General features: G+C 66.5%; 1 protein-coding gene across 1 annotated transcript; it reads left to right on the forward strand.

Moving 5' to 3' along the window:
- Positions 1 to 1,588: 1,588 nt before the first annotated feature.
- Positions 1,589 to 25,373, forward strand: BRD3 (bromodomain containing 3). Its single transcript, XM_090274994.1, has 12 exons — positions 1,589 to 1,691; positions 11,458 to 11,782; positions 12,447 to 12,584; positions 13,473 to 13,620; positions 14,368 to 14,582; positions 16,320 to 16,691; positions 18,430 to 18,555; positions 19,383 to 19,574; positions 20,424 to 20,659; positions 23,141 to 23,431; positions 24,266 to 24,411; positions 25,082 to 25,373. Exons 2-12 carry the CDS (start codon positions 11,570 to 11,572, stop codon positions 25,195 to 25,197), a joined length of 2,193 nt encoding a protein of 730 aa, XP_090131120.1. The 5' UTR covers positions 1,589 to 1,691; positions 11,458 to 11,569; the 3' UTR covers positions 25,198 to 25,373.
- Positions 25,374 to 26,434: the final 1,061 nt, after the last annotated feature.

The following is a 26,434-nucleotide window of genomic DNA, read 5'->3' on the forward strand; positions in this document are numbered from 1 at the left end:
CCCAGGTATCCAAGAGAATGAGCCCCAGATGGCAGGACGGGACAAGGCCGTGGAGGTGAAGTGGAAGTGTGTGAGTGGGGACCAAACCCAGACCTGGGAGGGATGCAGCCAGGCCGGTGGTTCCAAGGAGCCTGTCCACAGGCCCTCACCTTCCCTGACCTTTTGCCCCTGGGCACCTATAGAGGCAAAGGCCTTCCCCAGCCAGAGCCCTCCCCCAGAGCCTTGCTAAGAGCTGTGAGGCGTCCTGGACACCCAGCAGGAGACCGCGGGGAGGCTAGGGACGTCTGGGCCTTTCCAGCAAACTGTTTCCCAGGACCCTGGGCTTCGGCACCGACCCTCCTGGCGTTGGTTCTGTGGCCCAGAACCACGGCTGGCCCTCCTGCAAGCCTTGGGCGGCCCACCTGTCCCGCAGGGCTGCGTATGGGCCTGGCCCACTCCCTTCTTCAGTACTCGTCATAAAGACATGTGTGTTTTGGGGAGTGGAGCTCTTGCTCCACCTCAAATACACCGAGTGACCCCAGGGGCTTGGGATGGGTCCAGCCAACACGAAGAAACTCCACCGTGTAGCTCAGGTCCAGTGAGCACCAAGGAAAATGGGCTGTTTCTGACGTTTTTATGGGGGGGGGGGTGTCTAATACACACGACGTGAGGCTACCTTGAGTTATAGCTGAATAAAAAGGTACTTATTTATACAGCCGAGTAATTGCCACCTAAACAAGCTCCTAGGGGAGCCTTTGAAAGTATAGAGCAAGGGCCAGTGTCCTTGTTTGTGCCTTAGTGGCCCACTGCTGGAATCTCGGGTTAGGGACCTTGGACTCATGCCTATCCTCCCTGGGCAGGTGGGGAAACTGAGTCTAGGGGCAAGGTCCCCAGGCAGAGGAAGGAACCGGCCCAGCGCCGCGTCAGTCAGGGCACTGGGGGCTCCCGGCCCACAGCCCTTGTGGGTACAATAGGCCAGTGGGGTAGAGGGATAAAGGGAGGCGGGTAGATGGGGGCGCGGTTGAGCGCAGCCCCTCCCCGGGCGGGGCCGCCCCTGCGCGCGCCCTGACGCCCCGCCCCGGCCCTCCCGCACGCGCGCCCGTGCGCCCGCGAGCCCGCCAGGCTAATTAGGAGCGCGGATTGTTTACAAACAAGGACGCTCCGCAGGTGTGCGCCGCCCCGGCAGTGTGCGGCCCAGCTCCAGGGTGGCTCCGTAACCTAGGCTAGGAGTCCCCGGGTGGGTGCGGGGTATCGGCGAGTAGGCTGGCGGGCGATGGCCGTGCTCCCGCCTTTTCCACGCCTCAGGGGGCCACCAGGAAATTCGCCCGAGGCACACGTCTCCTGGGCTGGAGGGAGGGCCGCCCGGGGTCCCCGCCTCACCGTCGGGGTCAGACGGGTGGGCGGGCGCCCCGCCCCGGCGCGTCTCCCTGGCCCGGGCCCGCTCGCGGCAGGGTCCGGGGGCGGAGGGTGTGCGGGGTGGGGTGGGGCGCGGCGCCGGCGGGGCCGGGACATGTAGTCCGCGCGCCATGGCCTCCCCTGGGCAACCTTGGCGCGGTCCCGGCCACGGACTACGACTCCCGCCAGGCGCCGCGGCGCAGCGCATGAGCCCTGCTCGGCTCCGGCGCGTCTATTATGCTGCCGGGGCCGGCGAGCCAAAGAGGAGCCGGCCGCGCGGGCCGGGAGGGGACGGCCGCCGGAGCCGCCGAGGCCAAGTACGCCTTTCTCTTGCTTCCTTGCGCGCACGGGGCGGCGGGCGGCGCGGGCGGCGGCGGGCCGGGCGGGCCAGGCAGCGCGGCCCCCGTGCCCCCCAGCGCAGGCCGCCGGTGCGTCGGGGGACCTGGGCACCCGGGCCGCCGCTGCCGCCGCCTTTGTGCGCGGCCACGATGCAACAAAGCGCGGCAGCCTCCGGGCCCCCTCCCCTCCGCCCTCCTCCCGCTCCCTCCCGGCCGCCCGAGTCCCGGGCTCGGGGGCGTCGCTGCTGCCGGGGCGCGCAGCTTGGAGTTGGCACGGCCTGCGCGCCCCGCGCCAGCCAGCCTTCGGTGCGCCCTGCCTCACGGAAGGGATTTTTTTCCCCCTTTCCTCTGCCCGCCATCTTTTGTAGAGGGAAATCGGGGAGGACGCAGCGGGTGCCGTGCGCGGCGCGTCCCGGGCCGCGTCGTGCGCTCTGGCGCCACTTTCCTTGCCGCCGCTGCGAGCTTCGTGCTGGGGCAGTCAGCGCAGCCCGGCGGGGGGCGAGGCCAGGCCCGAGCCCCGGCCCCGCGTGGCCGCCCAGGAGCCGGTGGCGTGGCTCGGGGCAGCGCCTTCCCAGAGTTCGGGGCCCACTGCAGACTCGGAGCCCCTTGGCAGGGGGGTTGCAAGTCAGGCCAGGAGGAGACGCAGTTCCCGTTTTGGCAATCAGCCTTGAAAACGCTTAATCCAGGCTAGGTCGAGGTGGATCGGGAGGAACTGGGGTGTTCCCTCTGTTTCCGACTCGGGGTGGGCATGGCGTGACAGCATGCTACGAGCCCATCGGGCAGAAGTGTCACCCCAAACCTCCGATGCGCACATGTCCCAGTGGGCGCCCCGACAATAGAGCTGGGGGCTCGGAGAAAGGCGGATCCTGTCTCCACCAGTTGCTCCTATGGGGCAGGGCCCGGTGGAAGCCTTGCGGGCCCCCTCTCGGGCCAGGGGTAGTCTTGGAAAGATAAAAGTTGAGGGAGTGTTCAGTGCACGAACTACCCGGCTAGAGGGGCCCCTCCCCTCCGCGCCCTGCCCCCAGCCCGCCCCGCGGAGTGAGACCCGGGAGGAAAGTTCTGTCTCCCTTGTTCTTTGCTTCAAAATGGGGCCTCTGTTGCGGGGTCCGGAGTGGCCCTCGGAAGCCTGGACCGGTGCAAGGCTGCCTGGTCTGGCCTGCTTCTGTGGGGGGCGCGTTGCGCTTTCCAGGGGGACCCAGAAACGCGCTTGAGACCCGGCTAGGGTGAGCCCTCTGGAGTTAGGAACTCCTTTACCGCCCCTCCCCCGCCGCGCCGAAGGCGGGCCTTTCCTTCGCAAATAAAGGTCTGTGTTTGCCGTGTTAGCGGGGCCTTGCTGTGCGCTGGTGACTACCGATCGGAGAGGTTGAGCACAAAGCAGCGGGATCGGACTCGCCAGGACCCGGGAGCCTTTCTCGTAACGGGGGGTGGCGGGGGCGCCCTTTCTGGGCCCGGGCGTCTGGAAACTCGCCTCCGAGCGGCTCCTTAGAGGCTGCCTCTTTACGGGGGTCCAGGGAGGAGGGGTGTAAAGCGCTTTGTGGGGGCGGGCAGTTGGCACGGCTGTGATGTTTGTTTTGTTTTGGGGAAGTGGAGTAATTGCTTTTCTTCAACAGCAGCCGCCGCGTGCCGGGGAGGTGAGCTTTGCATAAGGGGGTTTGTAAACTCTCCCCACTTTTGACTCACGGAGTCTAGCAGCCAGGGGCAGAAAGTGAAAGTGGGGGGTTGTGAAAACGTGAGCCGCCCTGCTTGCCATCTTCCTGTGCCCTCTTCCTGCAGGCTGGCGCGTCGCCAGCCGCCGGTGGCGGGGTGCACAGCCACTTCCTGGTTCTCGGCGGCGGCAGCGCTGGCCCGAGGCCCCCAGAGCGGGGAGGACCCACAGGTCGCAGCGGGTGCCCTGCGCCCCGCGCCCTGGAGGGGAGGCTGGCTGGCTGACTTCCTCTCTCCTGCTGCTGGGCGCTGTTCTCGTTGGGAGAGCAGCGTTCCTTCATGGGCCCGTGGGGAGCTTCCGTCGGGTGGGGCGCGGGGCCCCCCAGACCCACAGCGCATCCCTCTGGAGCACCCCTGCAGATGGGACCTTGCCTGAGGCCGCTCTGCAGGCGCCTTGGTGTGGGGGGCAGTCTTGTCTCCCTCACGGATGGGATGGTCAGGCTGAAATCGTGGGGAGCCCACACCCCGCGCGCCGGGAGGCTGGCACCCAGCTGAAGCCTGCCTTGCTCTCGAAGGAGACTTGCCTCCTGGGAACTTGGTGGGGCCGTGCCCCCTTATTTATAGACATCAATGGGCGTTTGGGTCAGGGGTACTGGTCACTACCCAGAGGCCAGCTGGGGGCTGGCACCTCGAGCCTTCTCAGTGTCCCTATGGTCATGAGGCCCTTGGACACCTGCACCCTGTCCGGGGTACCCGGGCTCCTGGCATCAGAGAAGCAGGGGGCTCTTAAAGGCACAGCCACACTTGGGGGTCTCGACAGATAGGCGGTTTGGTGCAGGGACAAGGAGACGGCCGTAGGCTGTTTTCCGTCGCGGCGTCAGTTGTTCTCAGCCCGCCTCGAGTTAGGGTGGCCAAAAGCGGCTCTGGGGGGAGCCCCCTCCCTCCTTGCTGCAGGCCCCCGGTATGCTGGGACCATGATCAGAGTCCAGGAGGAGTTGGGGCAAGTGCGAGCCCAGCTCCTTGGGAAATGTCCCTCAGGGTGGTGACGGGTTGTGTCCCTTAGGCAGGTTTCTGGCCTGTGACGGCTTGGTCACCAGAAGTGACCTTTAGGGTGGTGATGGCGGGGCCAGGGTGGGGGCAGCCAAGCCACAGGCACTGCGCTGTCGAGGGGAGCTGGGCTTGGGGGTGTCCGTCCTGAGAACGGTGACTGGGCATCCTGGTGCCCGCCCGGAGCTGGGCTCTGCTGGCTGCAGGCTCCAGATAAGGCGCGCCGCGTCCCCCCACCCCCGCCGTGTGCCTCCAGGCCGTCCTCTCCAGGATGGTGTCTCTGTTGTCTGGGGTGACGGGAGCCCCCCACGCGGGCCGGTGAGCGGCAGAAGGGGCGGCAGTCAGTGAAGCCCGCGGGAGTCTCTTGGCAGACCTGCGTGTGGATGGGCGTTCGAGCATCCCAGGCCTGGTGGAGACAGCTTCAGTGATACGCAGGTGGGGGCCCCCCCAGGAGCCCGTGGGTCGGCATTGTCACGGGATGGGCGACAGACGGGACCACCTGGCACTCCCTGTGCGTGGGGCTGCCCTGTTCACTCTCCAGGGTGCCAGGCTTTGGACCTTCCTGGTGGTCAGGAGGAAACATGCTCCTGTTTTGGAAAGGTGTGGACCCCGGAGTGCCCGTCTGTGTTGGGGGGGGCGGCTGACAACCTGACAAAGCCCCTAGGTACCGAGGGCTGGGCCATCCTAGGGCTCCCGGCCGTCTCCCCCACCTCTGTGCCTCTCGGCCCCAAGGCTTCCCAGCCCCGGGACCCTGCTTTCTGGGCTTCACTTCTCATCCTTTAAGTGGGTGATAGGGTCAGAGACCTCCTTCTGGGGGCTCCTGCCAGGGGTCTGAGGAGAGGACAGAGGCCCTCTGGGGACAACAGTTCTCAGGCTGCGCACGCCTGGGCCGGGTGCCGCGTGGGCAGGTGTTCCGTTTGGATGGGCAGGAACAGGGACGAGGGCCTGGCCCAGGTGCCAGCCTGCACCCCACCCCTGAGCAAGTGGGGGGCCGCCGGATGCCTCAGGTCCCTGGTCTTTGTGGTGAGGGTGGCCACACGCTCACCCTCTAATCCTGGGGGATGAGCTCGGACGGGCAGGGCAAGACTGTGGTGTAGGACGAGTGGGGAGCAGGGCCGTGGGGCGTGTGGCAGTGACCTTCCTGGGCACCGGTTTTGCACACAGGCCGGGGTGCTGGCGGTGTATAGAGTGGCCTCGTGGGAGACATGGCTTTGCTCCTGGTGGGCTGTCCAGGAGGAGAGGGACCCCAGCGCGCTCCCAGCTCCGGTCCTGTCACTGCCCACGCTGGCGCCAGGCAGACCCAGCTGTAGCTTTGTTCTGGGAGGCGCCGGGCTCCTTGGAACCTCAGGCATGCGGAGCGTTTGTCCCTGCAGGGCTGGGCCCACATGAGCAAGACCCGCATGAGCTGAACCGCCTGGCCCGGAGGCGATGGTTGTCCTCGGCCCAATCCGGGATGACGTGTCTGCCCCACCTCCCTTCCCTCCTGCGGGCTGCGGGCTGCGGGTCCCTTGCCCCCTCCTGGCCTGTGAAGAGGTCATTTGCCGCCTGGCCTTGGGGCGGTGCCCTGCAGGGGTGCACGTGTGGCGCCCGGGCTCCCAGGGAGCGACCCCGGCTGCAGATGTGAGGGCGAGGGCAAGCTTTGCTCAGCAGGGCTGGGGGTCCCCTGTCCTGGGTGTCTGGGCCCGTGCTGGGCGGACGTCCTGGGGAGAAAGGAAGCCTGAGGTGGGCGTGCTCGGTGCCTGGGTCCCGCAGGCGCAGTGGGTGCTGAGCGGCGAGGACATGGCGGGTGTAGGAAGGGCCCCACGGCTGCCCACCCACCCGTGGCCTGGCCCCGTGCCTCAGGGCAGTCCTGCAGACCTGGGGGAATGCCCCTGGTCTGGCCCCGGCCCACCCTCCAGGCCCACCTTCCCCTCTGTGTCTGGAAGCACCTCCATCTGGGGCCTGGGGACCAGAACCCCTACCACCCGTCGGGGCGGCTGTCCCAGGACCCCCAGCTCCGCCTGCGGCCATGCCCAGGCCTGGTGCTGTGGCAGGAGGGTCACCGCACGGCTGCCAAGTGTTCTGGGTGTTTTCACAGTTGTCCTCACACGGGCTGGGACGGGGCTCCCGCGGTCGGGTCCTGCTGTTGGCGCGCAGGTGTGTGAGCGTGGGGCCCTCGTCGGGGCCACCCTGCTGCGGCGGAGGCCCCGCGGGTGACAGTGTGGTGACACCATTTCCTGCCTGGTGGGGTGTGCTCCACAGCCCGCGCCTGCCTCCCTGCCCTCCCGCCCGCCCCGGCGCTCCCCGCCTGGCTGCCCGGCGCCCCCGCCCCTGGCCCCACAGAGGGAGCAGTTGGCTCCGTCTGTCACCGAAGCTGCCCTGCTCGCCTGGATCCTGTTTCCCGGGGCCCGAGGCTCCGGGGCCGCCATCACACGGCCCCCTTCCTGCAGCCGCAACCCCGCGCCCTGGCGGCGTTGTTGAGAGGGTTCTGGGAAGTGTGGCAGGGGTCGGGGCCGTGGTGACGGCCTTGTTCGGGGGGCCGGCCTCCCGCTAGCTGGGTGGCCTTTGTGCCCCTGAGGCTCACGTGACCCCCACCTCCCCTGGGCCCGCCTCCTGAGATAGGTGTTTGCTCCCCGGCTTTCTGCTTCCCTCTGCAGTGTACCCCACACACCTCCTCCCCTCCCTGGACGTGACACAGATGCCACATCAGGCCCTCGGACATCACCCCGCTAGGAGCTTCCTGGGGTCCCTTTGGCCTGCGCCCCCCTCCAACCCCTGCCCTTCCGTGACCCCGGCTCCTGCATGTTGCTCCCCCAGCCGTGGCCTCGTCAGGGCTCCTGGCCCGGCTTCCAGGCCTCCCCCGTCCAGTGCCTGGTGGCCAGCATTCCCTGTCACCCCTGGGGGCTGGCTGTCCCAGGGCCCCAGCTCTGCCTGCGGCCATGCCCAGGCCTGGCGGGTGGCAGGAGGGCCAGTGCAGCTGCTGCCGGGTTTCCTGGCTGTTCTCACTGTAGCACTGGCCACGGGTCCCCACCCACTGCCCGTTTGTCCCGAACACTGACGGACCCCTCTGGGCTGAGCGAGGGGACGGGCTGGGTTTCTGTGTTAGGGTCGGGTCCCAGGTCCCCTGGGGGGAGGGGGCAGGTGGCCCCCAGGCCAGCACCACCTTGCAGCCGGGGGACTCAGGCTCCCTCACCTGGCCTTCGTGTGGGGGGGACAGGCGGGGAGGGTGGTGACCTGGAGGGCAGGGTGGCCAGCGTGCAGCCCCCCTCTCCTGGCCACCCACTTTGGAAACCTCCATGTGGCCTTCGGGGTCTGTCCCTCAGGATCTTGCCAGAACCCCGGGCCTGGGATTTTTCGCTCAGTTGTTTGAGGGCTTTGTGGTTTGTCTGTTTCCGCTCTGGGCGGTTTCGGATCCTCTTGTGTGGAAGGCAGGTGCCTGACTTTCCCCAGATTTGCGGGCACCGACCCATCCCTGACGGGGGGCACTTCTTGGAGTGGCGGTTTCCCTCTGAGGAGCTGGCCCCCCTCCTTGCCCTGCTGCGCCTGAGGCAGTCCTTGGTCTAGGCACGGGACCGGAGCCCAGGAAGGTCCCTGCCAGCACTGGGCTGTCCCCGAGGGAGCCCTGCTTCCCCGCAGGGGCTGGGCCGTGCCACCCTGGAGTCCTGCCACCATGACCGTGACCAGGAGGGCTGGCGCTCCAGGGCGGCGGTGTCTGTGAATCGGGCTTTCTGGGGCCAAGTGGCTGCCGTGGGGGCCGGGCCCGAGGTGACGCAGAGCACCGCTGCGTTCTGGCGCGCGGCTTCCAGCCGGCCGGTGCCAAGGGGCCGCCAGGGGCTCCCATGCCGGGGAAGTTCTGCTCCTGTGTGCTGCCCCCCTGAAGAGGCACCCTCCCCTTTTGCCAAGGGCCAGGCAGGGCTGCTCCATCTGTATCCCCCCCACACGGAGGTCCTCTTCCTTGCCAGGCAAGGGGGGTGGGGTGCAGGGTCTAGAGCACCCAACGAAAATGGCTCCCCCTCTCCTTGCGGTGGGGACGCAGAGGGAGGCGGGTCGTTGCGCGCCCAGGGGACTCAGCGGCCGGTGCCGTGCTTGCTCCAGACCCCACTCGTTTTCCCATGCACCCCCATTGTGGGGCCGCAAACCCCAGACCCGTCTTGCTCGCGAGCCCCTCAGTGTCTGTGTCTGACAGGTGAGGGCTTCAGAATGTCATAAGCACAGCATCCATCTCCCCATCTCCCGTCGAGGCCAGAGGTGGGCAGTTTCTCTGGCAGAGGACACGCCCTTCGCTTCCCCTGCAGCAGGTGGCACGGGGCTGGGGCTGGGCAGGCCGTGAGCCCGCGAGGGTGACCGGGGGCGAGGGGGCTGGGTCTGAGCCCAGGTGTGGCCGGTGTCAGGGGCGCGCCTCACTGTCCCTTGGTGTCACCTGCAGTTTGGCTCAGACCTCGGGCTGGGCAAGGGGGCGCTGCCTGGTGTCCTCGGGGACTGGTCGCAACCCTGCGGTCACCGTGGTGCTGGGGGCCGGGCTGGGGAGGCACAGGGTCCTGACCTCAGGGCCTGCGTGGGGAGCGGAGGTCTGGCCGGAGGTGCTGGGCTGAGCCCTGGCCTGAGTGTCACGCTGCGCAGGGTATGCGGTTGGGGCCAGGCCCTGGTGTCAGCCCTGCGTCACAGAGAGAAGCTGTGCCTGAAAGGACAGGCAGGGACCACGGCCCCCACGGTGCTGGCTCCATGGCAGTCTGGCCTCTGTGGAGTTTTGACCTCCACGCCCCTTTGTCTGTTTGGCCGTTACCGATTGTTGGGTCAGGGCCGACCCCCGCGGAGGGTCCGTGCTGGTCCAAGTTTCCATTTCTTTCTGGAAGCTGCACTTCCCTTCCGGGTCTTGGAATGTGGCCTTGATACCCCACCCAGGCCGCGGGGCCAGGACAGCTGCTCTGTGTGGGACGGCACCGGGCGGGCAGGCCGGGAAGTGCGGCCGCGGCCGGCTGGACCCCGGGGGCCGGAGCCCGCTGAGACCAGGCCCCGACCACGGTGCGGTTGCCCTGAGTGGTCCCTCTTGGGGTGCGCCCTCGGGTCTCCCCTGTTGGGTGCCTGCTGGGCTGACAGAGCAGGAAGAGGGAGGCAGCCCCGGGGCCCAGCGTGCGCGTGGGTGGGGTCCGCGGTGCCCAGGTGCCTGTCATCACGCTGCCTCCTGCCAAGGACCCCCAGACGGCCTGCGGGTCTCCTTTTGTTGTTTGTTTTTTAGGATTTTATGTATTTATTTTCAGAGAGGGGAAGGGAGGGAGAAAGAGGGAGAGAAACATCCGTGTGCAAGAGAGACCTTGATCGGTTGCCTCTCGAAAGCCCCCAACCAGGCCCGGCCCGCAGTCCAGGCTGTGCCCTGACTGGGAGCCGAACCAGCGACCTTTTGCTTTGCAGGACGATGCCCGGCCCGCGGAGCCGTGCCGTCAGGGCAGGTCCCCCTTGCTCTTGTCTGCACCTGCGGCGTCGCGCTCTGGTCTGGGGAAGCGTCCGGGGGGGCTCTGCCCGTGTCCACCGTGGCCTGGTCCCACTGGAAGCGGTGACGCTGCATGTGCTCCGGCAGAAACCACGTGACCTCTTTGCTCTGTTCGCTGCCCCAGAGGGCAGGGTGGGGTGGCCTGAGCTGTTTCATGGCCTGGGAGCCCTCTTGTTCTTCCTCTCCCAGTGGGGCGTACCAGGGGCATTTCCCCGCTGGCCTTTCCGGGGCGGCGGGTCCTACCTAGCACCTGGGATGGAAGGGGCTTGTGGACCCCACACCCTCTTACACTCTGGCCGCCCTTCCTCCCTGCCGAGCTAGTGCCGGGGACAAACGCCAAGCTGGGAGGGAACCGTGAGAGGTGGGAGGCCGGCCCTGCCACCCTGACAGGGGACAGGTATTTGCAGGCGTCTGTGGCTGTTGGGTGCCCTCTGCTTCAGTGGAGGTGTTGGGGTGGCATCCGCCTTTGCAGAAGAGGGGTACCCCATTGCATATGCAGTCCCCACGGCTGGGGGGCACCCATTGGCTGGACACGTGCCGGCCGTGGCCCTATGAGCCTCGCGGACCCTGCCTTTTCACTCTGAGCTGCGGTGGGGGGAAGGGCAGGGTGCTGGGCAGTGTTTCGCAGCCAGCACGGGGGGACGGCCTTGACCGTGGCGTGTGCCCGTGGCCGTGGTGCCCACCTCCCCATGGCAGTGTGCAAGCCGCCGAGGCACTGAGCCGCTCGGGAGAGTCTCCAGGTGTCACTGGTCGACTTCTGCACGTTGTGGAGTGGCTGGTCCTCCCCGATGGCCGCCTGGCCCCTCACGTGCTGGGCATTGCCACCAGCCCTGACCCGTCTGAAAGCTGAAACGTGGCAGTGCACACAGGTGCCCCTGACGTCGGCTCCACGTGCGGCCCCCGTCTACCTGTCCTGCAGGTGAAAGGGGGGCCTGGTCCCCACCTTCGAGGTGTGGGGGTGTCCTGCACGTTCTTCCACTGTGCAGTACCCCCCCTTGGCTTGAGTTGGTCTCTGGCGACACTCGGGGTTGCGGCTCTGCCCAGTGGGGCGGTGAGGCCTGCACTCGCCCCCCGACCCAGCCCCTGGGCGTGTGGGTCAGGCCCGCCCTCCCTATTGGCTGGGGGCCGGCGGTGTCACAGCCTGGCTGCCATCACAAACACAGCGCCGCGCTCGGTTCTCGTGGTTACAGTAGAACCCGGCTTGCGTGGTGGCCGCCTCAGGATGGGCGTGCCTGCCAGGCTTGGCTACGTGGGGTTCCTGTTCTAGTCCTCCGGCTGTGATGCTTCCTAAGAACTGACCCAGCCAAGGACAGCGTAGCTCAGCCCAGGCAGGTGGTCGTGGGCAGTGAGCCCCGTCGGGTCCTGGACGCCCTCCTGGTTGGCAGCTGCCTCTCCACCCTCGTGCTTCCTCACCTGCCCAGGTGGCAGGGGCTCCTGTGGTCACCTGTCCCCCAGCTTGGAAGCAGCAGAAGGTGGTTCTGTGGAGGTGAGGGTTGACTGGGCCAAGGCAGGCGGTTCTGCCGTGAGGACACGGGAGTGCGGGGGCCCGAGGTGACCGTCCGTTCCCCCTGTGCCCTCCCCCCGCAGGTGCTGCCTGGTCCGACCTGGAAATGGGATGCCGCGCCTCTGCGGGCCGCACGGAGGAAGCGAGGGCCTCCCCGAGCCGCTGCTGTGACGGCCAGTGAGTGAGCCCTGGAGGATGTCCAGCGTGGCGACGGCCGGCCCCGCGGGGATGCCGGGGGCCCCGGGCCCCGGGAACCCGCCCCCGCCGGAGGTCTCCAACCCCTCCAAGCCCGGCCGCAAGACCAACCAGCTGCAGTACATGCAGAACGTGGTGGTGAAGACGCTGTGGAAGCACCAGTTCGCCTGGCCCTTCTACCAGCCCGTGGACGCCGTCAAGCTGAACCTGCCCGTGAGTGCCCACCGCCCCGACGCCGGGGGCTCCCCTTCTGGCCTTGGCACGGCTGGTGCCGGTCAGCCAGGCACAGCCCGGGCCTGCAGCGCCAGGATGGCTGGAGCCAGTGACCGGGGAGCAGGAGGGGCCGTGTGGGGGCATGGGAGGAGGGAGGGCGGCCGCCCGCAGGTGCGCGGAGGCCCCTGGGCTCACCCACGTGCGCTCTGTCCCCGTGGCCTTCTGCACTCGGGGTCCACTGTGCTCTCCAGGGCCCGCCACCCCCGCTGGCGCTCCTTTGGACCCCCATAGAGAACCCTGAGTGTCGTAGCTGCCAGCACTTGGGAGCTGGGTCGTGGGCCCGGCTCAGTCCTGCTCGCCTGTGGGCCCTTGGACGAGGTTTGGCTCCCGGGCGGGGACTGGGGCCCCGTCTCCAGAGCGTAAAGCAGCTTCGGCTCCCAGCTCTGTGCCCCTCCGAGAAGCCCCTGCAGGTAGTGCCCTGGCCAGGCGGGAGGTCCGGTGCTGGCTGCGTGCCGGCCCCAGGTCGCACGCCCGCCTGCCTTGGGCCCGGCCGGGTGCCCCGGTGCCCCGCTCCACCGCTGAGAAGGCGCGCTCCCTGCCCTTGGGGTTTACGCAGCGATCATGTTGAACCTGTTGGTAACACCTCTGATGACCTCTCTCCTAGGATTATCATAAAATAATAAAAAACCCGATGGATATGGGGACTATTAAGAAGAGACTAGAAAACAACTACTATTGGAGCGCAAGTGAATGTATGCAAGACTTCAACACCATGTTTACAAACTGTTATATTTACAACAAGGTACGGAGGTGTGTGTGGCAGGGGCCCCGGGGGCCCCTGGGGGCTGCCCACCAGCCGGGGCGGACCTGGGCGTGGCCGGGGCATTCATTCGGCAGCAGCTCTTGGGCTCAGCACATCACACGGTCACACTCTGGCCCTGTCCCTACATGGGGTCCCCACACACTGGCCCTCCCAAGAGCCATAGCCTCTCACGGGCCACATTCCCCCTGGAGGAGCGGAGGGCCACCTCACGGGAAGGTGGCACAGAGCAAACTCTTGGAGGTGTCTCTGTCCAGGGCCCCGGCCGTGTGGCTCAGTGGGCTGGGCGTCCTCCCGCAAACCTGAAGGCTGCGGGTTCAGTTCCCAGTTGGGGTGCATATGGAAGGCAGCCGAGCTGCACTTCTGTGCCCCATCCTCTGCCTCCCTTCCCCTCTCTAATGTCAGAAGTAAGCACAAAAATGTGAAGCATCCGCATCCTTGAGCCTAGATGTCCTCCCTGTAGAAGCACTGACGGGGCCAGTACAGGCCGGTGCAGGCAGACATTCCAGCGCCTGCCCGCATAGCCCGCAGCGCTGGCTGAGCGCGTTGCAACACCCACATGTGGCCACCTCATGACGTGGAGCCTCCAGGGCTCGGGGGAATGTCCGCAGGAGGGTTTTCAGAGCGAAGAGCCTATTGGGGGAGCTCCCTGGGACCCCACCCCGGCCGTGCGGCGTCTATTTTAACCGTGGCGGAGTAGAGGCGGGCGACAGGCTCTCCTCTGGTCCCTGCGAGCGGCGAGGGTGGCTCTCAGGCTCCGTGGTTTCCTGGCTTTTCTAAGCACGGGTTTTCCTTGAGCTCAGCCAGCGGTGTCTTCTGCAAGGTGCGTCCCCTTCCCGGCCTGTAACCTGCGCTCTCCTGTGTCTCTAGCCCACAGATGACATAGTGCTAATGGCCCAGGCCTTAGAGAAAATTTTTCTGCAGAAAGTGGCCCAGATGCCTCAGGAGGAAGTTGAGCTATTACCCCCCGCTCCAAAGGGCAAAGGCCGGAAGCCGGCTGCGGGAACCCAGAGCGCAGGTAAAGGGGGACGGCCGGGTGTGGCCGTTCTGTCCCTCAGGCCGCTGGCGGGCGTCTCGGTTCCCCGTGGGGAATCCGGGCGGTGGAGACGAGCTCCAGGAGCCGGACTCGGCTGTGGCCCGCAGGCGGTCTGAGGCACTGTGACCCTCGGTGCTGACCCAGTCCTGCCATCCAGCCATCTGGGGAGGACGTGGGCTTGCCGTTGCCCTGTGCCGCTCCTCCGGCCCTGGCTCTGAGGTCCCCTCTCCGGGAGCCTGGACAGGAGTCCTGGGCGTCCCTTTTGTCCCCTCCTGGGGCTTTGCCTCTTTAGGACCCGCGTTCTCTGAGGCAGGAGGGGGCCGTGTCACCTGTCGGGGCGCACGGTGAGGGTGTGGCTCAGCCCTGGGAGCCCTGGGGTCTTCTCTGGCAGCTGGGCGTGGCGCCGACACTGCGGGATGTGCCAGTTTGCAGATGGCGGCTCCGGGTGGGAGGGCAGCTCCGTGTCCGCCACTCAGGTGGTCACCAGGGGCTCTGAGCTAGCCCTGATTTCTCGGGTGCGGGCCTGGCGCCTACCTACCGGGCTGCGAGGCTTGGCCAGAGGCGGGAGGCCTCTGTCAGTTTGGCGGGCCCGTGGAGGTGGCCGAGATGCAGGGCCGGTGGGCTTGGGAAGAGGGGCTCCGTGCCGTCTGGAAGCTTCCAGAAGCATTGTGTTTGCTCTGTCTGCCTGGCAGAGCCTGGTCTGCTCAACCTCCTTCCCTTCTCTTCCAGGCACCCAGCACGTGGCGGCTGTGTCCTCTGTCTCCCCAGCACCCCCCTTTCAGAACGTCCCCCCCACTGTCTCCCAGACGCCCGTCATTGCTGCCACCCCTGTGCCAACTATCACCGCAAACGTCACATCTGTCCCTGTGCCCCCGGCGGCCGCCCCCCCTCCGCCTGTGACCCCCGTCATCCCCGTGGTCCCTCCCACGCCTCCCGTTGTCAAGGTGAGTGTCCCAGGGGCTCACGGCGGGCCAGGGGTCCCGGCTTCGGGCAGGAGGGGCCTCTGCCGCCTTTCCCCGGCCACCGCCCGCCCGCCGGGCGCCTGGTGCATGTGACTGCGGAGCGGTCCTCGCTGTGCCCACGGGGTTGGGCCGCGGTTCCTGGCACCCACGAGGAGAGCGAGGCTCAGGTTGCTGCAGGTCACACAGCTGGTGAGGGCAGGCTGCACTCGGACCCCCGCTTCCGGGCCCCGCAGCCCTGGCCTTCGCAGGGCGTGGGCCCCGTGGGGAAGGGGAGTGGGGGGGGCTGCCCTGCCCCCGCTCACACGCGGATTCCCAGCCGCCAGCGTGGGGAGGGCGGCGGCCCGTCAGGCGCCCCCACCTGCATCTGGCGCCCGGACCGTGGGCACCTGCACGTCCGTCTCCCCGCTTGCCTGGGCGCTTCCGCGGCAGGGCTGGTCCCGGCCCGGCTGGGCTCCCGCGGGTGCTCCCTGCCCGGCCTGGGCTGGCGAGGACTGCTGTCCCCGCTCGGCGCCGCGCAGTTCCACGCACACCCTGACGTGTCACCCTCTCCGATTTGACCTCACAGCGACCCCCTGGGGCAGGCAGTGTTCCCCCATCTTACAGATGAGGAAGCAGGCGCTCAGAGGGTTAATGGCTCCCCAAAGGTAACACGCCACCTCTGTTGCTCTCTCACCTCGGCCTTCACCGCCTGCGCATCTGGGCGGTGCCCGGCCAGGCCACCCACAGCGCCCGGCTGGTTCTGGAGCATGTCCTGTTCGCCATGGCCAGAGCGGCCCGGGCCTCTGCGGCACGTGCTTGGTGTCCCGCGGGTGCCCATGGAGTATTTGTGGATGTCCGGCTGTGCCCCTGCCAGCCCGGGACGGTAACCCTGGGGCGCTCTGGACTGCAGACCCCTACGGGGCGCTTGTGGCTCTGAGGGGCGGGAGCCGGCTGAGCTGGTGTCAGGGGACACACTGAGCCGAGACTTTGGAACGTGGCTGCAATGCCCGAGGGCCTGGAGAGGCCTCGCCCCGGCCCCGTGTCCTGGTCTCCGACCTGTCACTCGCTGGACCGGCCCCCTAAAGGCTCTGAGGGCCTGTCAGCGTTTGCTCCCCTTGCCCACACTCCAGCTGGCCCCCTCTGCCTTCAAGGTCAAATCCAGACCCGTCCACTCACTCAGCGCCGCAGTCCTTGCTCCCACGGCTGCTGGGCCTGCCTGCGTCCTGCCCCCGCCTGGCATGCCCCCGCCCCCCAAGCTCCAGACAGTTGTCCTGGAGCATCTGTCTGGAGACCCTTGTCTGGGAGTTTCACTGTCTCCACTGTCCCTGAGCCCAGGCTCACTTGGTGGCATCCTGGTTGTGGGCCATCTGGGCCGCACCTGACTCTGGAGCCCCTGATGTGGTGCAGCCTGGGGTCCGGTGAGGTGGGGGTGAACTGCATGCGGCACTTCCTGGCTCGGGTGTGCGAGCCTGTGGAGCCGTGGGGACGGGAGGGCAGCCGGCGTAGGTTCCCAGTCCAGCCTCCCCATGACCAGCTGTGTGACCTTGGGCCGGCGACGCGGTCCCCTGAGCCTCCATCCCCCGTCATGCGGGGGCAACCGGGAGGATGGGTGCAGCCGAGCATGGCATGGCTTCGCTCGGTGCCTGGCGGGTCATCGACACTCCAGAAGCGCCACTGTGACCGTCCACCTGCGCACGGCTGGGCCGTGTCCTGGTGCTCACCATGGTTTTGCTGTCACAGAAAAAGGGTGTGAAGCGGAAAGCGGACACGACCACACCCACAACATCCGCCATCACTGCCAGCCGTGGTGAGTCGCCCCTGCCGATGTCGGAACCCAAGCAGGCCAAGGTGGTGGCGCGGCGGGAGAGCGGGGGCCGGCCCATCAAGCCGCCCAAGAAGGACCTGGAGGATGGCGAGGTGCCACAGCATGCGGGCAAGAAGTGCAAGCTGTCGGAGCACCTGCGGCACTGTGACAGCATCCTCAAGGAGCTGCTGTCCAAGAAGCACGCGGCCTACGCCTGGCCCTTCTACAAGCCGGTGGACGCCGAGGCCCTGGAGCTGCATGACTACCACGACATCATCAAGCACCCGATGGACCTCAGCACTGTCAAGGTCTGTGGGCGGCGGGCGGGCCTGGGCCCTCCCTCCCCTGCCCACATCCCGGGGGGCTGGCGTCTCCGGCCAGCCTGCGGTGTGGCCCAGAGCAGAGCCGGGGCCCTGCCGGCTCCCCGGTCAGCCCTGCACAGGGGCGGGGCGTGTTCTGCACGTTGGTCCCTGAATTTGCAGCTTCGTTGCCACCCAGTCTCTTGATCCCAGGTTCCCCACGTCTTTCACTTCCCTTCCTGCCTGCCATCCTGGAGCGGTTGATGGTCCCTGTCACGTTGGGCGAGGAGGCCCTCCTGCCGCCTGCCCTGGGTGGTGATGGGTTCCCGGCCAGACGCGCCTGGCCACCCGGGACAGGGAGGTGCTTGGAGTGCCCGCTGCCATCTGGCAGGTCTGGCTGACAGGGCAGCTTCCCCACCTTCTCCAAGCTTCTCCCTGCCATTGGGGGCAGGTGCCTGCTTCCCTGGATGGGGACACGGGCAGTCCTGTGGCTGTGCTGCCTCCCAGGGAAGCCTGGCCACGGCAGCTGCTTTTGTTGGGCCGCTTCAGCTTGCGGGAGCGAGATGCACAGAGGGGTGCCGCGAGAGGTCAGGCAGACAGTGTCGGGGGGACCGCAGGCCTCCCCTCGTCTGCCACAGTCATTCCTGGAAGCGGTTGGCTGTCTCTTTCTGGATTCACCCCAGCTCCGGCCGCCTCTTCCCGGGCAGGTTTTGACCGTGGGGGTAGTGGCAGTCTGGGCTCCCAGGTGTACCATGTCTGAGTGGGGTGTGGGGTGCTGGCACTGGGGTCACGTTGTCCCTATGCAGGCCCATATCCCCTTGAGATGGGACCTGGCCTGGACCTGGGGAGTGAAGAGACAGGGATGGGGTCTTTTCTTTTTAAGATTTAATTTGCTTTTTAGAGAGGGGGAAGGGAGGGAGAGAAACATCAGTGTGTGTGGTTGCCTCTCGCATGCCCCCAACTGGGGACCTGGCCCGCCACCCAGGCCTGTGCTCTGACTGGGAATTGAACCAGTGACCCTTTGGTTTGCAGGCCGGTGCTCAGTCCACTGAGCCACTCCAGCGAGGGCTACTCCTGCCTTTTAGAGGGGCCCCGAGGCTGGTGCTGTGGGGGCCCCGCCCTCCTGAAGCCTTGAGCTGAGCTGGCAGAGGGGCATCTGTTGGTCACAGTAGTGAACGCCCCCTGCACCTTTCCTAACCCACCAGCTCCTTCTGAGCCGCCACCTCGCAGTGACCGGCGCTGGTGGCCAGATTCTGTCTCACCTCCCCCACTGTCTCGCCGGGACCGGCCGGTGCTGCTGCGAGGGCTGGGCTGGCTGACAGCACCGGGATTTTCACAGAGAAAAAGCCAAGTGTCGTTTTGTGAATCGAGGGCCCCCTCCAGTGTTGGTGGAGTGTTTCCCAGAAGCTCCTCATTCCCCCGAGCCCCTGCGGTCGGGGCCCGTGGCATGGGCCAGATGACCCCGTGTGCGGAGCTGGGCGCTTCAGGAGAGGAAGGGGTCAGGTGGTGCCTGGGCTGCGGGAGCCGGACTTCCCGTTGAGCAGCTTGCCGGCCAGGGCGCCTGTCTGTCTGGGGACCAGACCCACCCTTTCAGCCCTCCAGCCCCCGTCCTCCCTACCCCCGGGCTCTTGTGTTCGGGTCATGGGGACTGGCGGTGCACACGCGGAAGGTCCCGTGCGCGTGGGGTCGGCCGCGGCGGGGACGCGGGGCGGTGCCCCTCATGCCCTGTCCCTGTGTGTTACAGAAGAAGATGGACAGCCGGGAGTACCCGGACGCCCAGGGCTTTGCGGCCGACATCCGGCTGATGTTCTCCAACTGTTACAAGTACAACCCTCCTGACCACGAGGTGGTGGCAATGGCCCGGAAGCTGCAGGTGAGCCCCCTGCTCTCGGTGGGGGCCGGGGGGCGTCCCTGTGGGCACTGGAGGGGTCGGCAGCTCCGGGCCGGATCCTAGGAAGGACACAGGTGTCTTGGGGGACATCCAGTGGGGAGAACACCAGGCGCCTCATCCACACAACACATTTGTCCTGATGGCCTCGGGCACTTGGTGATGAACAGGTTCCTCTGCCTCCTGGGAGCCGCAGGCTAAGGTCGGGCAGGCAGGGAGCCAGACACAGGGGGAGGGAAGGCTGACGTCCGCTCTCCCGCGGCCTTGGTGGCTGCAGGTTTTAGCAAGTCCCTGTGCCGGGCGTGCAGGGTGGGGGCTGCGTCCCAGGCCTGCCAGCGAGGGGGCTGGTGCACAGCGTGTCAGGTGACGGTGGCCTCTGCTGCCTCGTGCTCCTAATAGCAGCGGCGGGGGGGCCGCTCGTCCTGTCTGATGGTGACAGGGCCACCAGGGCACGGGGACCTTCGCGGGCCTGCGAGGGGCTCTCGGGAGCCCGTCATGATAGGACAGCATCTTTGCCTTTTAAAGAGCCGACTGCTGGGCGTAATGGAGTGAGGGCTGGCGCTGCAGTACTGAGAAGTGGGGACATAGGAGCTGGGGGCCAGGGCCAGGGTCCCCATAACAGGCCTGTGCTCCGAGGACAGCACCCTGCTGTGTGGCTGTAGGTGCAGTGTCCCAGGGCCGGGGCCCTGCCGGTGGGAAGGAGACACGGGCCCGCGGGGGGCTCGCGTGGCTGCTCGGGGAGCCGACGGGCCCCCTCCGAGGGGCCGCCCCGGGGGCACCCAGGACCTCAGGTGGCCCCTGCTCCCCCCCAGGATGTGTTTGAGATGCGGTTTGCCAAGATGCCGGACGAGCCGGCAGAGGCGCCCGCGGCGCCCGCCCCCGCGGCCCCGGCCGTGAGCAAGGGCACAGAGAGCAGCCGCAGCAGCGAGGAGAGCTCCTCCGACTCGGGCAGCTCGGACTCGGAGGAGGAGCGGGCCACCCGGCTGGCGGAGCTGCAGGAGCAGGTGAGCCTCGCCCGCGCCCCTCCCCCAGCCCCCGGGCCTCGGCTGCCCCAGGAAGGTTGTTGGCAGGGAGGCGGGGGCGGAGGTCACGCAGTGGCCCCAGCAGCCCGTGGCGGCCGGGTGCTGGCTGCCCCGGGAATGAGACCATCCTGCCCCGGCCGCAGACCACCGGTGTCCTCTGATTTGAGTTGTTCTGACGATGACCCGTGAGAAGGAGCTGGCGGCCCGCGGGGGCTGGGTTTCCGGGGCCGCTGGCAGGGAGGAGAGAGCAGCCTGCAGACACGGCCCTGCGCGGTCACCAGAGAGGGGCGGGCGTTTGCCTTTGACCCGAGCCTCGTTAGACAGGACGCTGCCGGAAGACGGCCTTGAGGCGCCGCTGTCAGGCCAGGCTGCCGTCCCGTGTGTCCCTGCACCTGCCGGAGGCTGGAGACGTGGCTGCCCACCTGCCCGGTGTGGGGCGCGGTCGCCCCCGGAGCCCAGGGGGCTGCCGAAACGAGGAGCACAGCACGTGGCTCGCCGCAGGCACGCGCCGGCTCTAGACCGTGGCCACTCTAGACCTGCTGTCCAAGCGTCTCCTTTGTGCGGCCCTTGAAGCCTCTGTCTTCCTCTCACCTGAGAAATAAAAGCTAATGAGAAAAACGCCACCTGCCCCGGGCTGAGTATTTATTTTACCAGGCTGACCTCGCGGTGTCCGAGCCGCCCGCGACGGGGCGCCTTACCCGAGGAGGCCCAGGCCCCGTGATTGGCCAGCGGTCGTCATCCCCCCCACCCCCCGCTGGACAGGGGGCGCAGAGCGTGGCTCTGGGCCCGTGTGTCCCGCGGAGCCCCGCTCAGCTGCCTGCTCTCTTCCAGCTGAAGGCCGTGCATGAGCAGCTGGCCGCCCTGTCTCAGGCCCCCGTGAACAAGCCAAAGAGGAAGAAGGAGAAGAAGGAGAAGGAGAAGAGAAAGAAGGACAAGGACAAGGACAAGGAGCGGCACAAGGCCAGGTCCGAGGACGAGAAGAAGGCCAAGGCCGCCCCGCCCGGCAAGCAGGCCCAGCAGAAGAAGGCGCCCACCAAGCAGACCAACAGCACGGCTGCGGCCAGCAGGTGGGCCCTGGCGAGCCCTGCGCCGCGTGCCGCGGGGGTTCGGGCTCCGTGAGCAGTGCTGGGTGTGGCCCAGCCCCTGGGGTCCGTGGTCCTTGTTGGCCCCCTTGAGGGGCGGCCGGGAAGGAGGTGGCTCTGGGGGTGCCGCTCAGCTTTCTGTGGACACCTTGGCATCTTGAGGCTTTGGGGACACTTTGCTGATCTGGGCCTGAGTTTAATTTGGAGTCATTGGGCTTGGTGATGTGGGCTCTGGGCGCTTCACTGCCGTGAGCCTGGTAGCAGAGGGTGGCTGTGGCCCATCCTCGGTGGCCAGGTGCTGCCACCAACAAGCAGGGCCAGCAGTGGGAGGGGCGGGGGCGGGGGCGCCTCTCCGGGCAGGGCAGGAGGAAGGCTTCCCGGAGGAGGAGTGGCAGCCGCCCAGGACCCAGCTTGCCCGCAGAGTTGGGACATGGTTCTGGGAGTTGGGAACCCTTGTGGGGATATGGGCGGGTTGGCGCCTCTGAGGTTGGGAGGAGGTGGGCTGAGGTGACCGAGGTTGGCTTTGCCCGGGGTGTTGCGTTTTATCCTTTGGGCGCATGGAGGGGTGTCGGTCAGACCCCGGCCTGTGGGTGGGAGCGGGAGAGGAGGAGAGGCTGCCCCTGGAGGCGACCGTGGGCCTGCGGGCTGGTGAGGTCCGGGGGCCGTGGAGGGGCTGCAGGCAGCTTTGAGAACGTGTGGGTGGCAGAAGGGTCAGGCCTGCTCCCGGCAGCACGGTGGGGCGTCCTTGGCGGAGGCCAAGGGTTTCGCTCCCTCCCTCTCCTCCTTCTGGAAGGGCAGGGGAAGTCAGGGTTTGTCGGACGGCCTGTCCAGGTTTGGTGTCAGTCTGATGCCAGCCTCGAAAATGACGGGGGAACCGTCCCTCCTCCTGCATTGTCTGGTCTTAGTTCTTCAGCAGGTGGTAGAACTCGCCCGTGGACCAGCCCGCGTCTGGGGCCGCCGGTCCTGGAAGGCGCTTAACGCTGAATCCAGTTCTCTTACCAGATGGAGGGTTAGTCGGGGTATCGGTTTCTTGCTGGGTGAGTTTGGGGCGCTGTGCCCTTTAAGATGGAGCCGCGTGTCACCCAAATGGTGTTGTGTCCGTGGGGCCCGGCCCGGCTGTCCCTCCTCTCATTCCCGACGCCGGTTAGTTGTGTCTCCGTCCTGGTGAGTCCGGACAGCGGCGGTGCGGTTTCACGCAGCGTTGGATTTCACTGGCTTTTCTCTCTCAGCATTTTTTCCTTCCTGGCCTTGCTTTTACTTACCGTTTCCTTTTGCCAGCTTTGGGCTGGTTTGCTCTCCTTTTTCCAGCCGCTGCTGCAAGTACAGGCTTCGGGGTCCGAGTAGGGCCCTTTCCCCACGCGTCATGCCGTCCAGCCCCGTCTGCACGCTGCCTTCGCCGCCTGCCGCACACCTGACGCACCGTGCTTCCCTTGGTCCTCCCTCCCCTCCGTGCCCGTGGGCGCGTCAGCCGCGCATCGTCCGATTTCCAGATATGCGGGGGGTTTTCTAGAAACGCTGCAGTTGCTTCAGTTACCGGTTTCACACCTGTTAGGGTTTGTTTTGTGGCCCAGGATCGGGGAGGGTTCCCCGCGCCCTTGGGGAAAACGTGCACCCTCGGCTGCTGGAGGCGCGTGGGGAAAACGCCAGGGGAAGAGGCCGCCCACCCAGACAGCCCGTGCCCGTCGGGCGAGTCCGGGGCACGATGGCTGGGGTCCCCCCTGTTGCCGACCTGTTTGTTTTGTCAATTCCCGGGAGAACACCGCCGAGGTCTCCAGGTTCCGCTGCGGGCCTTGCCCCGCCCCCTTTAGCTGCGCTGGTTTCTGCTCCGTAGGCTTGGAAGGAAGTGGGGTCTCAGATGCGCACACGTTTGGGCCTGTGATGTCCTCTTGGTCGGGTGACGGCTGTCACTGCACAGGGGCCTTTCTTTTTCCTGATGACGTCCCTTTTTCTGAAGTCTCCTTCGTTGGGAGTGAGCAGAGCTGGGCAGCTTCCTTTCGATGAGTGTTTACATGGTCAATTTTTTCCTCTTTTTTTTTAACTGATTTCTGCCATTACATTTAAAGTGGGGTTGGCACAGGTCGCCCGTAAGTCAGGTCTTGTTTGTTATACGAACCTGCTCATCTCTTTGATTTAACGGGTGCGTTCAGACTGTTTATATGTATCGTAGTGGTCACGCCTCTTGGGTCTCGGTTTACCGGTTCATTTCGTCCTGTTGGTGCCTCTTTTTCCTTCCTCTGTCCCTCCACCTGCGCCTTTTGGGTTATTTGAATGCGGAAAGCGGTTCCAACTTGCTGAGTCCAAGGTGGCGCTGGGGCAGGGAGCACAGCTGTTTTCTGGGTGAGGCCTGGAAGCCCCCCCGCTGGGAGCAGCCTCGGCTCTGGCCGCAGGGCAGGGGCATGGGGGCGGGGGCTCCGTGGGCGGGGGACAAGGGCTCCACGCCGCGACGCTGCCCGCCTTCTGCCTCAGACAGCCGAAGAAGGGCGGCAAGCAGGCGTCGGCCTCCTACGACTCGGAGGAGGAGGAGGAGGGCCTGCCCATGAGCTACGACGAGAAGCGGCAGCTGAGCCTGGACATCAACCGGCTGCCCGGGGAGAAGCTGGGCCGGGTGGTGCACATCATCCAGTCCCGGGAGCCCTCGCTCAGGGACTCGAACCCGGACGAGATCGAGATCGACTTCGAGACCCTGAAGCCCACCACCCTGCGGGAGCTCGAGAGATACGTCAGGTCCTGTTTGCAGAAGAAGCAACGGAAGCCGCTCCGTAAGTCGTGCACAGAGCTGGGCCCACGCGGCCCCTCCCCTCCTGCCTGCCGCCCCGTTCTCTGCAGGGGGTAGGGGGGCAGGCAGCCCTTGTCCCTGGTCCTGCCTGTCTGCTCAGCTGGGGACAGAGGCCATGGCTCGACCCACACCCTCCCCAGCCAGGGGGGCAGCCAGGATCCCCCGTTGGCCACCAGCCCCCACTCAAGTGCAGTTAAGGTCCTTGCCACAAGCTCTCCTGAGTGATTCTGCATTTGGGGCCCCTGCCAGGGGGCACTAGCTCCCTTTCAACTGGGGTCGAGGGTCCAGAGCGTCCCAGGAGGGATGCAGCGCTGCCTCAGGCTCACGGACGGGGACGGGGGCTGTGGGGAGCGAGGGGAAGGGCAGGTCCGGGGCAGCCCTGAGGTGGCAGGAGGGCAGGCAGCAGCCGAGGACCACCCAGGACTCCTGAGCCTGCCTGTGGCCCCCCTCGGGGCACCTGGTCCTCCCTCACTGAGGCGGCAGCTGCGTTGTCACAGATGGAGGGGTCAGTGACCCTCCGTAAGTCCCCTGTGGCCTCGGGTGGGGGGCCAGGTGCACCGTGGAGGCCGGGGCATTGCTGTGGCCATGCAGGGGAGCACCACGTGGCGGAGGGTCGCGGCCTTGAGCCGCAGCTCTGCCCTTCCACGGGGTCACCGAGCCCGCACGTCCCGTCTGTGCTTTTGTCTCAGTTTGTGAGTTAAAGGGAAGGCCACACGTGACAAGGGCACAGGACAGGCAGGCGTCCCTAGGGGTCAGGCAAGGGTTGGGAGGGGTGCCCTTGGTGGCTGGCGGCCTGCCTCCCCGCCCCAGCATCCCGCTCCTCCTCCTCCCGCAGCGACGAGCGGGAAGAAGCAGGCGGCCAAGTCGAAGGAGGAGCTGGCCCAGGAGAAGAAGAAGGAGCTGGAGAAGCGGCTGCAGGACGTCAGCGGCCAGCTGAGCGGCAGGAAGCCCGCCAGGAAAGGTACGCGGCGCCCCGTCTGGCTGACACGGTCTGCTCGGGTCAGTGCAGACCCCGCGGAGTAGGGGCCCCGCCCCCAGGACCTCCCGCACCGCTGACCTGCGGGCGCAGCGCGTGGGTCCCCACGGTCCCGCCTCAGCTGGCCCACGTGCAGCTTGGGAGAGGGTGTGAGGGTTTGCAGCAAAGGGGCAGTGGCTAGGGTGAGAGGCGCACAGGGCTGGGGGGGACAGGGGACGGCCCCCCCGCCGACCCCGGGAGATGGCGCGGGGGCTCCGTGCCCACCTCCTAAGGGCTTGCTCTTCCTGGGACCAGCGCCATGGGGTGGCTAGCTCGGGGCCCCAGCCGGCGCCGCCCATTAGCGTAAGCTCCGGTGCGACCCAGAGGAGCTCCTCGTTAATAACCTTCTTACCCCTCGGGAGTCCCAAGGGTCTTAGGGGCTGCGTGCCAGGGGCCTAAAGGGATACCAGATAGATGCCTTGCAATGCCGCAGTCCGTTTAGATAAACGTGCGTGCACGTGTCCTAAGTGGGCAGGTCGGGAAGTGCGTGGGTCGTGGCATGGAGCGGGGCGTGACGCGGTGGGTTCTCCGGAACGGCCGCGTTGATGGAGGCGCCCACCTCGCGGGGTGGGCGGGCCGAGAGGGAGCGCGCCCCTCACCCCCGCTTCTTCCGCAGAGAAATCGGGCGCGGCGGCCCCCGGAGGGCCTTCCCGGCTCAGCAGCAGCAGCTCCTCCGAGTCCGGGAGCAGCACCTCCAGCGGCTCGAGCTCCGACAGCAGCGACTCGGAGTGAAGCCGGGCCCGGCCGCGCCCGGCCCCGCGGCGGCCGCGCGCCCGCGGCCCCTGCAGTGTCCCCCCCGGATAATATACTCCTTTCGTTCATGGTGTGCAGGTTTCTCTTTAATCCAGTGTCCCGGTGTCTGCCCGTTTTTGCTTTAATAGGTCAAAGGTCTCACTGTGTGTACACTAGACTCCACGAGCAGGTGTGGGTCTGCGCCACGGCCTCCCTTCGCCACCGAGTGGGACCGCGTGGCGACGGCGACGGCGGGCGCTCACCCGGGAGCCCGTCCCCGCACGTCCCCGCAAAGCCCCTGTCCGTGGGCCCGCCCCGCGCGGTCCGGAAGGGATGTTTTCAAAGGCAGTTTCTCCAGGGTGGTTCTGTGTTCGGAAGCCGGCGGCTCGGCGAGCGGGCGCTGGCGTCCCCACTTCCGGCCCGAGGGCCACCTGCTGCGGCCGCGGGGACCCAGCGCGGGACAGGGGGGCGGGCGCCGGAAGGGGGTGTGGTTTCTCGGATCTCTGGGGGGTCGGGAGCGCCTGGGGGGGACGCAGTGGCTGTGCGCGCAGCTGCAGGTTTCCAGACACTGAAACTTTTACCTCAACTTAAAAAAAAAATTAAAAAAAAAAAAAAAAAGACTTTTTGTAAAGCTCAGCAATTTTCTACGCAAGTCCAGCCCCGTGTGTGTGTGTCCCCACCTCGTTGTTAGCGCTGCCGCGGCCACATACTCTGGAACCATGTTCCCAAGTTCATGTACATGTGAATACTTTATTTATTAACACCATTGGTCATTTATAAAAAAAAAAAAAGAAAAGAAAAGAAAAACAGAACAAAAGAAACGCATCGCATTAAAAACCTAGCGGAAACGCAGGCCCTCCTCGCGGTTTGCAGGAGAACGCGGCCCTCCAGGTGCTACCCCGCCCCCGCGGCGCCCAGCCGGCCCCGGCGGGTCCGTCGTGTCCTGCGTGTGTGCGTGGGGTCCGGAGACGCGCAGGCGCAGACGGCTTCCCGCCGCGGCGCGCGTGTATTGGGCTTGCTTAGTTTTGTACTCTCTTCTGGTCTCTTTAGGACTGTTTTAAAAGAAACCAATTTAGGGAACCCCAGTTATATAATATAAACTTTGTAATCTGAGAGGAAAAAATGTATAGTAAATCTAAGTCTTGATTTTTAACTTTCTATTGTAAAGAAAAAATAATAATATACAGAGTTTAACAGAAGGTTATGTTTTGGTTTTGTTTCTTCCGGAGGCTGCCCT

The sequence above is a fragment of the Furipterus horrens genome, unplaced genomic scaffold (genome assembly GCF_987537825.1).
Source record: "Furipterus horrens unplaced genomic scaffold, mFurHor1.1.pri manual_scaffold_4, whole genome shotgun sequence".
NCBI classification, from domain to species: domain Eukaryota; kingdom Metazoa; phylum Chordata; class Mammalia; order Chiroptera; family Furipteridae; genus Furipterus; species Furipterus horrens.

What these genes read in the sequence shown, in the direction of transcription:
- BRD3 (XM_090274994.1), top strand. Translation starts at nt 11,570, where the DNA reads ATGTCCAGCGTGGCGACGGCCGGCCCCGCGGGGATGCCGGGGGCCCCG. An exon ending in CCGTCAAGCTGAACCTGCCC is followed by an intron (nt 11,783 to 12,446) that starts GTGAGTGCCCAC and finishes CCTCTCTCCTAG; the next exon opens with GATTATCATAAAATAATAAA. An exon ending in TGGCGGAGCTGCAGGAGCAG is followed by an intron (nt 19,575 to 20,423) that starts GTGAGCCTCGCC and finishes GCTCTCTTCCAG; the next exon opens with CTGAAGGCCGTGCATGAGCA.